This window comes from Cornus florida, unplaced genomic scaffold (assembly GCF_030987335.1).
Source record: "Cornus florida cultivar Cherokee Brave unplaced genomic scaffold, ASM3098733v1 CherokeeBrave_3.0.0_Hap2_Chr11, whole genome shotgun sequence".
NCBI classification, from domain to species: Eukaryota; Viridiplantae; Streptophyta; class Magnoliopsida; order Cornales; family Cornaceae; genus Cornus; species Cornus florida.
The window spans coordinates 129148246-129161348 of record NW_026775581.1 but is presented as its reverse complement, the minus strand read 5'-3'; the positions used below and the strand labels follow the sequence as shown (position 1 = coordinate 129161348).

At 34.0% G+C, this 13103-nt stretch overlaps 1 protein-coding gene and 1 long non-coding RNA gene across 3 annotated transcripts; both read right to left on the bottom strand.

Moving 5' to 3' along the window:
• Window positions 1-610: 610 nt before the first annotated feature.
• On the bottom strand, window positions 611-3232 carry LOC132285505 (uncharacterized). Of its 2 annotated transcripts, none has more exons than XM_059787697.1 (4): window positions 2762-3232; window positions 2124-2702; window positions 1211-1732; window positions 611-1117 (listed from the first exon to the last, which is right to left on the bottom strand). In XM_059787697.1, the coding sequence occupies exons 1-4, from the start codon at window positions 3065-3067 to the stop codon at window positions 977-979; spliced, it is 1548 nt and encodes a 515-aa protein (XP_059643680.1). In that variant the 5' UTR covers window positions 3068-3232; the 3' UTR covers window positions 611-976. The 2 variants fall into 2 exon arrangements, with proteins under 2 accessions (XP_059643680.1, XP_059643681.1); XM_059787698.1 differs by having other exon boundaries at window positions 1211-1725; window positions 2120-2704; window positions 2839-3232.
• Window positions 3233-8044: 4812 nt separating this feature from the next.
• Window positions 8045-11370, bottom strand: LOC132285366 (uncharacterized). The gene is made up of 2 exons (XR_009472521.1): window positions 9165-11370; window positions 8045-8962 (listed from the first exon to the last, which is right to left on the bottom strand). It is a non-coding gene; the product is annotated as an uncharacterized LOC132285366 (long non-coding RNA).
• Between the last annotated feature and the right edge of the window lie 1733 nt (window positions 11371-13103).

The window sequence follows — 13103 nt, the reverse complement described above, 5'->3', positions numbered from 1 at the left end:
GCCGACCACAAGGAGTTGGATAAAAGAGTTGATGTCTTGCAATCAAAAGGTAAAATTGTGAAAAAAATTTGTCAGTCTTTGTTGTTTGATAGAGTAGGGTTTGTTACATTGATTTTTTTTATGATCTACATCTGGTGGATTTTTCTGTGCTATGATAGAAATTTCGTCTCTTGCCAATATTAACTTTTTTACAATCTTTTTTTTTTTAATTATTAAATTATCTTTAGGCATGATATACGTTTCATTCATGTTGGAGAGAGTTTTCTGTAAGCAATTAGATTCTGTGAAAAGAATTACGTGGCTTGTTAAACGGTAAGGACATGAAAAAATTCACAATTTTCTTTTTTTTTCTGGGGGATTTTAAGAAAATGCATAAATGTTTTGCATACTTTCTTTGCAGTGTGTCTTGTTGTGCTTAGATGCTGTACAATGTTGTTAATTTTTTCCTTAATGCTATACATTCCGATTATTACTATCTGAATATCATCCCTTGTTTTTTTCCTAGTTAATATCATCCCTTTTAACTATACATGTTCGTTAAAATGTTTCATTTTTTAAAATTTCTTCTTATCATTTCTTTGGTTTTTGAATATCCTTGGTGCCTGGAAACTGTAATTGATACATGAGGTGGAATTTTATGACAGCTGGATTAACTTAATTTTGGATAATGAGACTGGTTTGTCTTCAAATATACCTTTTAATTATATGAATGAAAACATTAAAATGAGGGTAAAGATGTCTTTTCAAATTTATTTAACCGTTTAAACAAATCAGGAATAAATTAAAACATTTAAGGCATCATAAAAACCAAAAAAATAAAAAATAAAAAAAAGATTAAGAGGAACTAAAATGGGCTTGTGTTTCAGCCTTGCTAAAATAAGCTGTCAAGTTTCACCATAACTGCATGACCATGCTCAAAAAAAATGAAATTAACCTACACGAGCTCCATTGAAAAATTAAAACGAATTGCTACTGCTTATAATGTAGTTGGAGTAGTGAGAATAACATCAAAGTCACTCAGAGTCCATTCTGCCATTTCATGCTTATCAGTAATATAAATTTCAGTTCCCGTATCCAGAGATGTCCATATTCTTCTAGCTGGAGGGGTACCTGGATCCTGCACACACACAAACACACACACATAAGCACACACATATAATCAATTCTGTAAATTAAAATAATGAATGAATTAAGGAGGCAGCTAGCAGACCTGATAGAAGTAGAGTCTGCTTGAAAGACCACCAACATCAAGCTCCCAAGTTCTTGCATCCCCAATCCAACCATCTCCTAGTTTAGTTGGATAGCCATAGTCTGCCCATATCGGGTGAGGCAGCAACTGAACAATCTGTTGTGCCTGAGGATTGCTGTAAGGATCACAAATTTCGTAAGGGCTTTCCAAGTAGTCTGCATTTGCATTTCCAGGAGCACAGTAATAGTGATAGGCCGAGTAAGGGAAGTTGGCTGTATCATTCCTATGGATTTTGGTGTTGTTTGGTGTGATATGGAACGGTGGGCATTTCCCCAATGCCGTGGCGCTGCACGTTGCCGGAGTTTCAGGGTTGATGATCATCTCGCTGTATCTGGTCACGTCGGTAGTCACGTCGCCATCGCAGGGAGCACCATTATTCTTCCAGCAGCTCCCCATATCTATGAGGTAGAATTGGCTCTTAGATCCTCCCCCTTGCTTCACATCCAAAGTGAGTCTCACCTTAAAATTAGGTGACTCTGGAAGCTAATTAAAAAAAGAAAATAAAAGATTAGTTAGTTGTTACGGTTGCACTTTGAAATCTAACCTCTATATGTGCGCAAAGTTCTAACCTGGTCCTAGTATTATATATATAACATCTATCTGTAATCCAAAAAAAAGAGATACAAAGGAATGAAAATACTCGATCACTTAGATAACTTTATTATTTAGACACCCCAATTGTGCACCCTAATTCCCTTCGGATATTGGGAATGAAAATTGGAAATACAGTTGAACAGAACTATAATAATAGAAAGTCCGACATGACTGATGTGATTATGATATCATAAATATTAATAACAAAATCAGCCAGTTAGATGCATGTGGCCGGATTCCACATCATTATTCATAAATTAATGGTATGGCATGCACTTACTGTTTTGAGCATTCCTCTAGTGTCATAGTGGTAGCCTCCGGAGAAGCCTTTGGTGGCATCAGCTCTGAGGTACAACATGAGCCATGGATAGGATTTTGAGGTCTTGAGTTTGTGGTGGAAAACCCAACTCCCAACACCAACTTTCTTCTCCCACTGAACCTCATAATAAGATATGTTGTCGATGCCACGACGAATATCGAAGTCCAGATCGTAGGTACCAATGAAACCTCCTCTCATTGTACCATCCCTTGATAAGGCTGTCTGTTCATGGTACAAGAGGGGTTGATTCATGCACCCTTCTCCGGAGCAAGGAAATCTTCCGCGCTTAAAAGGGGCCGATTTTTTACCATTCTCTGGACATAAACTAGACAAGGAGTCGTAGTTGCCGTTTTTAAGCATCACCATCCAGAAATGCCATGGTTCCGGTGTGTCTGCAACTTCACATAAAGAACCTAGATGGCGCTCCTTCTCGGCCGCGTAAAGGTCTGGATTGCCCAGAGCTTGTAAACTCACACCAGGAAATGGCTTCCCAACTCCAAGTCTGTTGTGATACTCTAGCACTTTGTGAATCAGAAATCCCTCTGCCCATTATAACATAAATAATAGAGTTAGAAATTTGTAATTCATTAGTTAAGGACGTGTTTGGTTGTTTTTGTTTTTTGTTTTTGGCGGGTAAAAAAATAGAAGATCAAAAACAAATTATATTTGAACTTACTTAAGAAAGAGAGATCAAAACAATCGGCAGCTCTTGGGCTGCCCATCCAAGGGGCTTCTTTGCCAACTTCATTGCAGAAGTTCCAAGCTTCAAAGGCCACTCTCAGTCCATCTCTCTTCATTCCAGGGTCTCCCACTGCTGACATGTTTGCCTTACCTTTGGCAGACCAAACACAAAACACATTCACAGTTATTAATAATAGTAACATAATAGTAATTTGTTTCTCCATGGTTGTTCTTCACGAGAGGAACAAAAACTATGTGGGTTGAAGATGATGTTTGGCCTATCTGTCTCTGTGTACATATATATATAGCGATGTAATTCGCGCTTTTTACTGTTGGGAGGACTCTAGTAGATTAAGTCTATCCGAATTAATAGTGTTCTCTACTACAAATTCTCCTTTTAGTTATTACCACTTACCTATACTCCTAATTTTCCTAAATTATTTATGACGAGGTCTATTGTTTGGCCAACTTCAAGTAACTTTAAATATATATTCCTTTAATATATATAGAATTCTATCTATATATATTCTCTTACCGTTAAGTTTTATCCGATTAAATTGTGTTGTATATAGTGATTGTATAAGTTTCCCACTGTACACTCCTAATCACTCCATATTGCATCAAAGATAAGTTTTATCAGTGTTGCAATTATTAAGGATCTCGATCTCATCTGTATTAAAACAATCTTCAACTAATAAATAATCCACTCTGCACCTCATCTAATAAACGTGGGGGTAACAAATACACACTCTTTATGTATCAATCGAAAAAAAACCGCCTAATTGGTTGATTGAAATTAACTGACACTATTTCAGATGGTATAAGTTTTTCTTCTCAAATAAAGAGATTTGAGTGTTCCAATCTTGATGGAGATATTGTAAATCTTTCCCATCTCTCCTTTACATTTTTTAAAATACTCCACGTACAGTAGTCCACCATTTTCTCTTGTTTTTTCACTCTATATTGTCCCACATTTATAATAATCTAAGAAGTACAGACATGACTAAATGGTCAAAGGATCTATGTGAAACAAGTTGGACGTGCTTGACCGTGGATAAGCCAAAAAAATTACTGTTATATTTATTACTTTATTTTATAAAAAAATCTTTTTTTATATATTTTTTATTCTTCATTAGCATCTCTAAAAAAAATTTCTAGTCCGACCATTTTTAACCACTTTACCTAATTAATGGAGGATGGAGTGATGGACACATAAATGGCTTACGTTAGTTCTCCAAAAAAAAAAAAATCTCCAAAATTTCCCCAATATATATATATATATATAAAAGGTTCTATACATTCTAAAAGATAATAGGAAAATTTGTACTAATCTAATGCATTTAACACAAATCTAGAACCAACTTCTCTTGCCATACATCACATCACCCACATGCTCGAGACACCCAATGGGCCAATATATTGCTTAATAACCAACAACCTTGACCAATATCGAGTCGGCTCTTGGGCCTAATTGAGTTGGCTTTGGGCTTTTATTCGGGTCTCAAGTGGATCTATAAACTGGGAAACTACACGTCAGATGAGTTAAATAATTTATTTTAAAATTTTAATTTTCATTTAGATTAAAATAGGTAACAATTACACAAGAATTACTGTTGAAGAATCTTTCATGTTTAAAATAGAGCGGCAACTCGGGCGAGCCCAGCCTGAAATTTTGTGAGTTTGGACAATGTTTTTTCTAATTTCGGTTTGGGGCTAGACTATATATTTTGAGCCAGAATTCAATCCAGATTGGGCTTGCGTTGATTTGGATAAAGTCCGAAGCCCAACCTGAGCCCAAAAATATTATATATATATTTATAATTATACTTAAGGCATAAGAGTGTGGTAGCTAAGTTGATAGTGTGTTTGAGATTTATACTTAAGATTTCAAGTTCAAGTCATGGGTGTAGCATTAATTGATTTATTTTTGACACACAAATTCTTTTAAGGTGGGCTTGGGCTGAAAATTTTCTATATGGGCCTAGCCCGAGATGAGTGCTAAGCCCACCCAACCCGCCCGAGTTGCAGTCCTAGTTTAAAATGCCTTTAAACTCTAATTTGTAAATTATCCAACTATCCTAGAACCAAATCATTTTCTCACGGTTCTATTGATTTCATAGTTCGGTTCGGTTCTAATTTTTATAGAACCATTAAGAACGATTTGGTTTCCAAAATATTTTCAAACTGGTCCAATCCAAACCCCTAAAAAGAAAAACCAATTTTATTTAAACATGGGTATACCTGTTCATTCCAAGTTCACAAAAGCATCAATTAAATCATCAATAAAAATATTAAAAAGCAATAATATTAGATAATACCTCCTCAGGAGATTCAGAGTTCACATCCTCTCAAGGCTCTCATTTGTGCATTTCATGTGTGCGCACGTAATGAAAGATGTATATGTGCGTGTATCCAATATAAGAGGGTAAAATGATCATTTCAAGATGGAAGTTGATCTCAATTTTTTGTAAATTATTTTCAACCATCTACTTGGGTTGTAGCTAGGGCCGAGAAAGCAAAACCGTATCTTATTTAAACATGGGTTTAACTTGTTATCCAAAGTTCACAAAGGCATAAATTAGATCATCAATAAAAATATTAAAAAGCAATACTATCAGAGAATTCACATAGAAGGTAGAAACCCATAAATATATATATATATATTGTAGCTAGGGCCGAGAAATCAAAACGGTATCTTATTTAAACATGGGTTTAACTTGTTATCCAAAGTTCACAAAGGCATAAATTAGATCATCAATAAAAATATTAAAAAGCAATACTATCAGAGAATTCACATAGAAGGTAGAAACCCATAAATATATATATGTATATGGGTTTCTACCTTCTATGTGAATTCTCTGAAATATATATATATATTTATGGGTTTCTACCTTCTATGTGAATTCTCTGATAGTATTGCTTTTTAATATTTTTATTGATGATCTAATTTATGCCTTTGTGAACTTTGGATAACAAGTTAAACCCATGTTTAAATAAGATACGGTATATATATAATAAATGAAAAAAAAAAAAATTGTAGGCTATGCAACAACCACCAAAATGATCAGAACTTACAAAAGCGAAGCCTAAATAGTCTTCCACATAGAGAGAAATAAACTGAAAAAGTCGAGGCTTTCTTCCAAACATCAATTGCTTTTCAGAATAGCAGACAATTCACACAAAAGGCTAGAAACACGTCAGAAAAAGAATATAATAAATTATAAATTTGTGGGGGATTACTAGAGTGAGAAAAGGAGAGAATAAGAGAGTTGAGAATGGAGTCCAACTATAAAACAGCAAACAGAACTTAGAAAACTGCCAACACCTCCTCCTCCTCCTCCTCCTCCAGACCCTTAGGGCACAAACTCCAGACCCTTGGGGCACAAAGTATATTTTTGCTCTTAATTGGGAAAATCTCTGGAGTATAATATTTCCATATACAACCATGTGGCCACATATAAAATTAAGGGTTGTACTAGAGAGCAATTGTACAGATCATCGAGGAGAGTGGGATTAAAAGCCGAAAGATGTTAATTGATTTCTATGATTTGATATTGTGGGTATGTGCTACGTTGGTGTCGAGTACATACATGGGTACATTGTGTTGCATTGGAGTTGCATACATGGTGTTATTCTGATATATCTAAAGTTTCCACACATACTTTTACTTTGAATATATCAGATAGTATTTGACACGGTCATCTTATTAACAATAAAGTAAGCCTTACTTAAATGAATGTGAATTCAAACTCCAAAATGAAAAGTCCGGTTTGGGAGTCATTGACCTAACGTTCGACCTCATGAATCTTCTATAGAGTTTAAGAGATCACAACATTGTACTATGCTTCCATCTTTGATCCTACGAGTGGCTTTATGTTGTTACTCACGCACGTAATAGAGACATTTTTCAGATACAGGAATCAAGATTCGGGATTTACACAATGCCTTAGAAGTTTCGTAAACTTGAAGTATTCAATTCATGCAAATGTTACTTGTTTCCGAGATTTCGATAGCTAAACCCCAAATGGTGGGATGAGTGGTAGCTTTATTGTTGTCTTTGTTAGCCTTGTTAAAATGTTTTAGGAGCTATTAAGTTTGTACTATCCGTTAAGAAGAAATATGACACTTACGCGTTCATATGAACTAGAAGCAATGTAAGTCTGCTATGAGGAACTAAGAAACTTACGTAAGCAATGTAAGTCTGCTAAGAGGAACTAAGAAACTTACGTGATGCAGCAATAACGATACTTAAACTAAACAGTAATACTGTCCTCGAGCTCATCTATGATAACTCATGACTCGCCTCATATTTATTATCAAAGAAAGTGAAACATGTACAGCGAAATTATCTAACGATTGAATACTTCTTTCAACAAACGTCTCCAAGAACTCTGGGGATTACAAATAAATGTAAAACCTAAGAAAAATACTTTTGTCCTCCTCCAGTCTAGGGTCTAGGGTAATCTATCAAGGGGAAAATTGTGCAGACAACACTACATTAATTATGGATTATTAATAATGTAGGAGTAATTATAGAAACAATTTATTATTGTTCATAGACCATCCATGCAGGAGCATAAGCAAACCCATCCACATGAAATAGACTACACACAATCTCAAAAGAAAAAGCAGACAGCAAACTCCATAAAGGAGAGACCAGGTGCAAGCAAACAATGAAAACAATAGAAATGGAAAGAAATAAACAAAGAAAGGGAATGAAAAAAAGAAAGAAAAAAAAAAAGCCAAAAATTGCAGTAACTCCACAAAGAAAAACGGAACAGAAAAAAAGGATCAGAAGCTTCTCACAAGATTATATCCTCAAAGAAAGTGAAATGTGTATTGTGAATTTGTCAGCTGATCGAATACCACCTCATTCAACAAACGTCACCAAGAACACTGGGTTTTAGAAATAAAAGTAATACAGACAATAAAAATACTTCCGTCCCTCTCCAGTCTAGGGTCATCTATCAATGTGAAAAATGCACAGTAAATAACAAATAAATTATCCATAATTAATCATGTAGGAGTAACTATAGAAATAATTTTTTATTGTTCATAGAACATCCATGCAGGAGTATAAGCTCTGCCCAGAAATCCATCCACATGTATGGACTGCAGCCAATCTCAAAAGCTAATTCAGACGGCAAACTCCATAAAGGAGAGACCTGCTGCAAGTAAACAATAGACAAGGAAAGAAAAGGAAAAAAAAAAACGAGAATGGCTGCAACTCCAAGAAGAAAAAAGGATTAGAAGCTTCTCACAATATTTTATTCTCCAAGGCAAAAATGATGCCTCTTCACGTCACACAGCCAACTCACCAATGCGCACAGCACAGACATGTTCTCAGCTGTTGCACGAGCGCAATAGGAAAGAAAATGGTACATAATCATATAGACAGGTTTGCCAATTGCCATCAAGCTATTGTATCTCGCGTAACCATTCTACTTGGATCCAACTATGTAAAGATATGGCACTAACGTGACTAACCACTACACAGGCAGAGTTGAGTTAAGAAAAAGAACCGTAAGTGAAGACTGAAAAAAGAAAGAAAAGATTAAAAAGAGAACTTTTTTTTTTTTTTCTTTTTATAGTTGGTGACAGTCTAAAATCATCACTAATGTGTAAAAAGGAAAGAGGATAGCCTACAAAAATTAAAAATAAAATAAAAAATAAAACAAAGAAAAAGGGAAAGAGAGGAGTAGGAATTTTTTTTTTTTTTTTTTTTTTTTTTGAATTGGTGGAAGCCTAGAAAATACACTGATGTAAAAGAAAAGCCTAAAAAACAGAACTTCATTTGTATATGTTCTATATATGATTTAAAAGAAACAAAAGCTCTGCAACACTACTGCTAAAGTTAAAAAGAATTATCAGGTTAAAAAGAATTATCAGGTTCGTGAGTAGTCGCTACAGTTACAGGTGCACTAACACTGTCCAAAAATAAAAACAGAAAAGAAAAAATGATCCCACTTCTTTTACCATTAAATACATTCAGATCAATGGCAAAACCCATAAACAAACGGGACTGCAGAAAGACCCATGACGACCATCCAACAGTTCTTGTGCAATATATAGCAGCAAAGGGAAAAGAAAAATATAATATAATCTATCATCTTCGAATCCTGAGAGAGAGAGAAAAGAAAGAAAAGAAATGATATTATTAGTTTCTTTTTTTTTTTAATCTTCCCTATGTTTCCCGGGCTTCTAGTTACTTACAGGCATCTATTATGATAATGACTCGAGAATCAAAAACTCATAATTGGTATTTTGCAAAAAAAACTCATGAATCAAAAACTCTTAAGTTGTATTATTCTATCCTCATACCTTGCAAAAATGGATTGTTGATATGCCAAACATCAATATTGACCAAAGCTAACAGCTCATATGACAGCATGCCCTAGCAAAGAAAGAGAAGAGCCTATAGAGATATACAGGGATGATAGATCAAAAAACACACAACAAAAAACAGAAGGTGTGAAAGGAAAGAAAGAAAATGTGACAAAAGACTCTGGCTAATCCTCGTTATGCATTCCAAAGTAGAACATGTATATGACAAATACAGTCTGGAAAAATCAATGATGTGTAAGAGGAGAGATTTCAAAATAGAACATCAATTTTGTGTGTGTGTGTGTGTGTGTGTGTGTGTGTATTTGTTCAGATGCATATAATTTAACAGAAACAAGAGCAGTACAACGCCATCAAAGAAGGGTACACCGTCCAACCAAAAACAAGAAAGTAAAACTAGGAAAATACACAGTCCATGTGAGAGGAACATGTATAAAAAAATAAAAAATAAAGAAACGACCCCACTGTGCCTTTCAAACTATTAAATAAGTTAAGATCAACAGCTGGCAAGACCTGAAAGAAACAAGACTGCAGAAGTACCTATCAAGGACCATTCAAGACTTAGCCAGATATAGCAGCAAATACCCAAATATTTAATCAAATTCTTACAATCAAGATAAAATAAATAAATGAAAACTGTAATGATCGGCAAATAGGAAAGAAGACATTTCTTCACTTGAAAGGCAAGAATATTAAATGAATTAGTCATCATGACAGGAGAAATAAAATGAAAACGCAGCGGAGACAGGATTTGAACCCGTAATCTCAAGGTGATGACCTTGCAAGCTACCAAATTGCTCTACTCCGCACTAAAGAGAAGAACTGAGAACTAATAGACAAACAAGGATTAAATTTAGCCCTGAAATCCATGAAATTTAAAATTCTCAAAATCAATCATTGGAATCCAATATAAACTAGTTTTCCCTCTGAAACCCAAGTTGCCTACAGTATAGTGATAATAAACACAATTGCCAATAATAAAATAACAAATAGATATCAAACACAGTATAAAGAATCAAAATTTGTTATAACTGTCAATGAGAAAATCTTTTTCATAATCTCATTCACCTATAATGGAAAAATTGGAATATCAATTTCAAATTCGTTTGAAAATTTCCCATACACACACCATTGGAAGAACTAACTATACAAACATGATAAATTACCACTAACAATTCAAATTAGATAAATTCAAAAAATCAACGGAAAAATCTTAAGTAATCGCAGTGCCGACTTTACAATTGATACAGAGAGAAGGGACTGCGTATGTGTGTGTGTGTATAGCTGTTTATATAGATATAGAGAAAAAGGGAAAAACTGACCCAGCCTCGCTGGTCTGCTTCATTGTGAATGTCGGTTTCCAATGGTAATTAGCGTTAGGGAGTTGCAATTAGTGTGTTGTTTATAGTTGTAATTAGGGTTAGGGTTAGGGTTTAGAGTTGTGGTTAGGGTTAGGGGTAGGAAGAGTATTGAAGAGTTAGGGTAGGGTTTGTATTCAGATTTGTGTGCGTATATATATATACAGGTGTCTATATAGATATAGAGAGAAAAAGGGGAAAACTGACCAAACCTTGCTGTGCGTCTGCTTCATGATGAATGTCGATTTCCAATGTCGTTTTGCAGTGGCAATTAGCAATTAGCAATTAGCAATTAGCAATTAGCGTTAAGTAGTTGCAATAAGCGCGACGTTTAGAGTTGTGGTTAGGGTTAGGGTTAGGGTTAGGGTTTCAGGCTTTTGAAGACAAGGAAGAAATCTGAACGATTGGGTCTGTGGAACGTGACGATGCGTTTGGAGGTGAGAGAATAACAAATTGCGCCGGTGGAAGAGATGAGGGAGAAGCTGCGGCGGCAATGGCCATTCAAGCGAGGGCTAAGAAGAAAGGAGATTGATGAGGAGAAGTGAGTGCGTCCCTGCCCGACAACAATATGCTAAGTAAGGGCCTTACTAGTCGCTGCTAGCTTAACCTAAGATAAAAATTACTAGAATCCAATACCGTATTTATATATGATCTGTTGCTTTCTTTTTAAGCTAACATTTGCTGATTTTTTAAGCTAACATGGTACTTTAGTGAAAAAAGTAATACGAGTAGTTAAATATAAAAAGATTTGAATTTTTTTTTTAACCCTGAATTTTTTTTTTCCCGTCTAATGCATATTATATCAGTATCCGACTTCGTCACTCTAATTTTTTGTTATTATATTTAATTTTTCGAATTCATTTAAAAATTGATTTTACACACATATTATTTAAATTTTATCCTTTTATTATATTTAATTTTTTAAAATCATTATAAAATTGATTTTGCAGTCAGGGTACATAAAAAAGATTAAAATAACAATAATAATAATCTATACGATTTAGAAAAGTGTAAGAATTTTTTATATTAAAATAAAATAATGGTAATGTAAGACGCCCCTAACACCAAATCTTAATCCATTTTTAAAAATGTTGATTCCCCTCTATCATCACCACCATTTGTGCCATCGTATTATGAAATTCTGTGGTGAAATTTTTATAAGAATACCATAAAATAATATATTTCCTAAACCAATATAATCTAAACTTTTCTGATATGGTTTGCCTCGCCCACATATGCCCCGATTTGGGTTCAAACACAAAGTTTAACACAAACCTTGCAATTTGGTTCGATTTTGTAACTTGGTTTTTAGAATTACGAAATGATTAGAATAGTTCAATTTACGGTATACCAATCCATATCGACTCATCATATTTATACAAAATTACAAATTGATTGTTTTTAAAATAAAAAATAAATAAAAATAAAAAACGAAAACACTCATTTACAAAAACATATTACTAAAGTTATAAGAATTTTAAATTACAATACTACTACATATTATTAAACAAATTCATTATTAGCGATTTCTCATTCTCTTCTAACAAACAAAATTAGGTTACGTTATTCTCATTTCTACTGTCAAACCTAACTGAAAAAAAAAAAAAAGAAGAAGAAAAAAAAAAAAAAAAGAAGCTATGGTGGCATATTACAACACAACACGGATTAAAAGGGTTTGGGTTTGGGTCATAAAGGTGTAAACACGATTAACCTGTTTACTTAACTGTGTCATGTTATGATTGAGGGGTTCAACCCGTATAACTCGTTTATGATCCATTTTACCCAATATATTATAATCGTAAATATAACCTGTTGATGCCAAAAATCTACACACTCCGGAGTCTGTGACAATTCCTGCAAGACGAGAAGTGATGACCGGCGTGGTGCCGGTCGGGTGCACTCCGACAGTCAAGTTAGTACTCGACGATTAAATATCCGATAAGGATTCAATATGAAATTTATGACGTACCTTTTTAGGTTGACTGATCCTTTTTTTTATAGAAGCATTAATGGTAGTAGTTTTTCAAGCGAGATTCTCCCTGATCCAAGATGATATCGTTCCCTTCTTACAAGAATGGTAACTCTGGTTACATATGGTATTATGATTCCATGATATATCCCTTACTTTTATCTTATTTCTCTTTTAACTTTGAGCTGCCTATTATTTTTATCCTTATCATGACCTATGTATATGTTATTGGTTTAAACCTAATTAGTATAAAAATTTAAGTCATTTCAACATAAACCTTAACTATACCTTATGATTTTTCTTTTTATTTTAACAATTGGGTTAATTATGACAAAAATTTTCTATTATTTTGTATTTGATTAAATATTAAATATCTCGTTTTGATAAACAGGTTATGGGTTAATACGTTTACCTATTTAATAAATGGGCTGGGTTAGTGTTGAGAATTCTTGACACAATTATTAAATGGGTCAAATTTTAATTTGCCTATTTAATATAATATTCTCATATTAATACAACACGAATATGACCCACGAATATGAATTGCCAAGAACTGTATGTTTCATCCATGTCCATCCTCCATCTATTCCA

Bases quoted from the DNA above. Each gene is read 5' to 3' on its own strand.
- LOC132285505 (XM_059787697.1), bottom strand. From the start codon at position 3,067: ATGGAGAAACAAATTACTATTATGTTACTATTATTAATAACTGTGAAT. The intron at 2,703-2,761 runs GTCCTTAACTAA...TAATGGGCAGAG, and splicing joins AAACAAAAACAACCAAACAC to GGATTTCTGATTCACAAAGT. The intron at 1,733-2,123 runs GTAAGTGCATGC...TTTTTTAATTAG, and splicing joins CTAGAGGAATGCTCAAAACA to CTTCCAGAGTCACCTAATTT.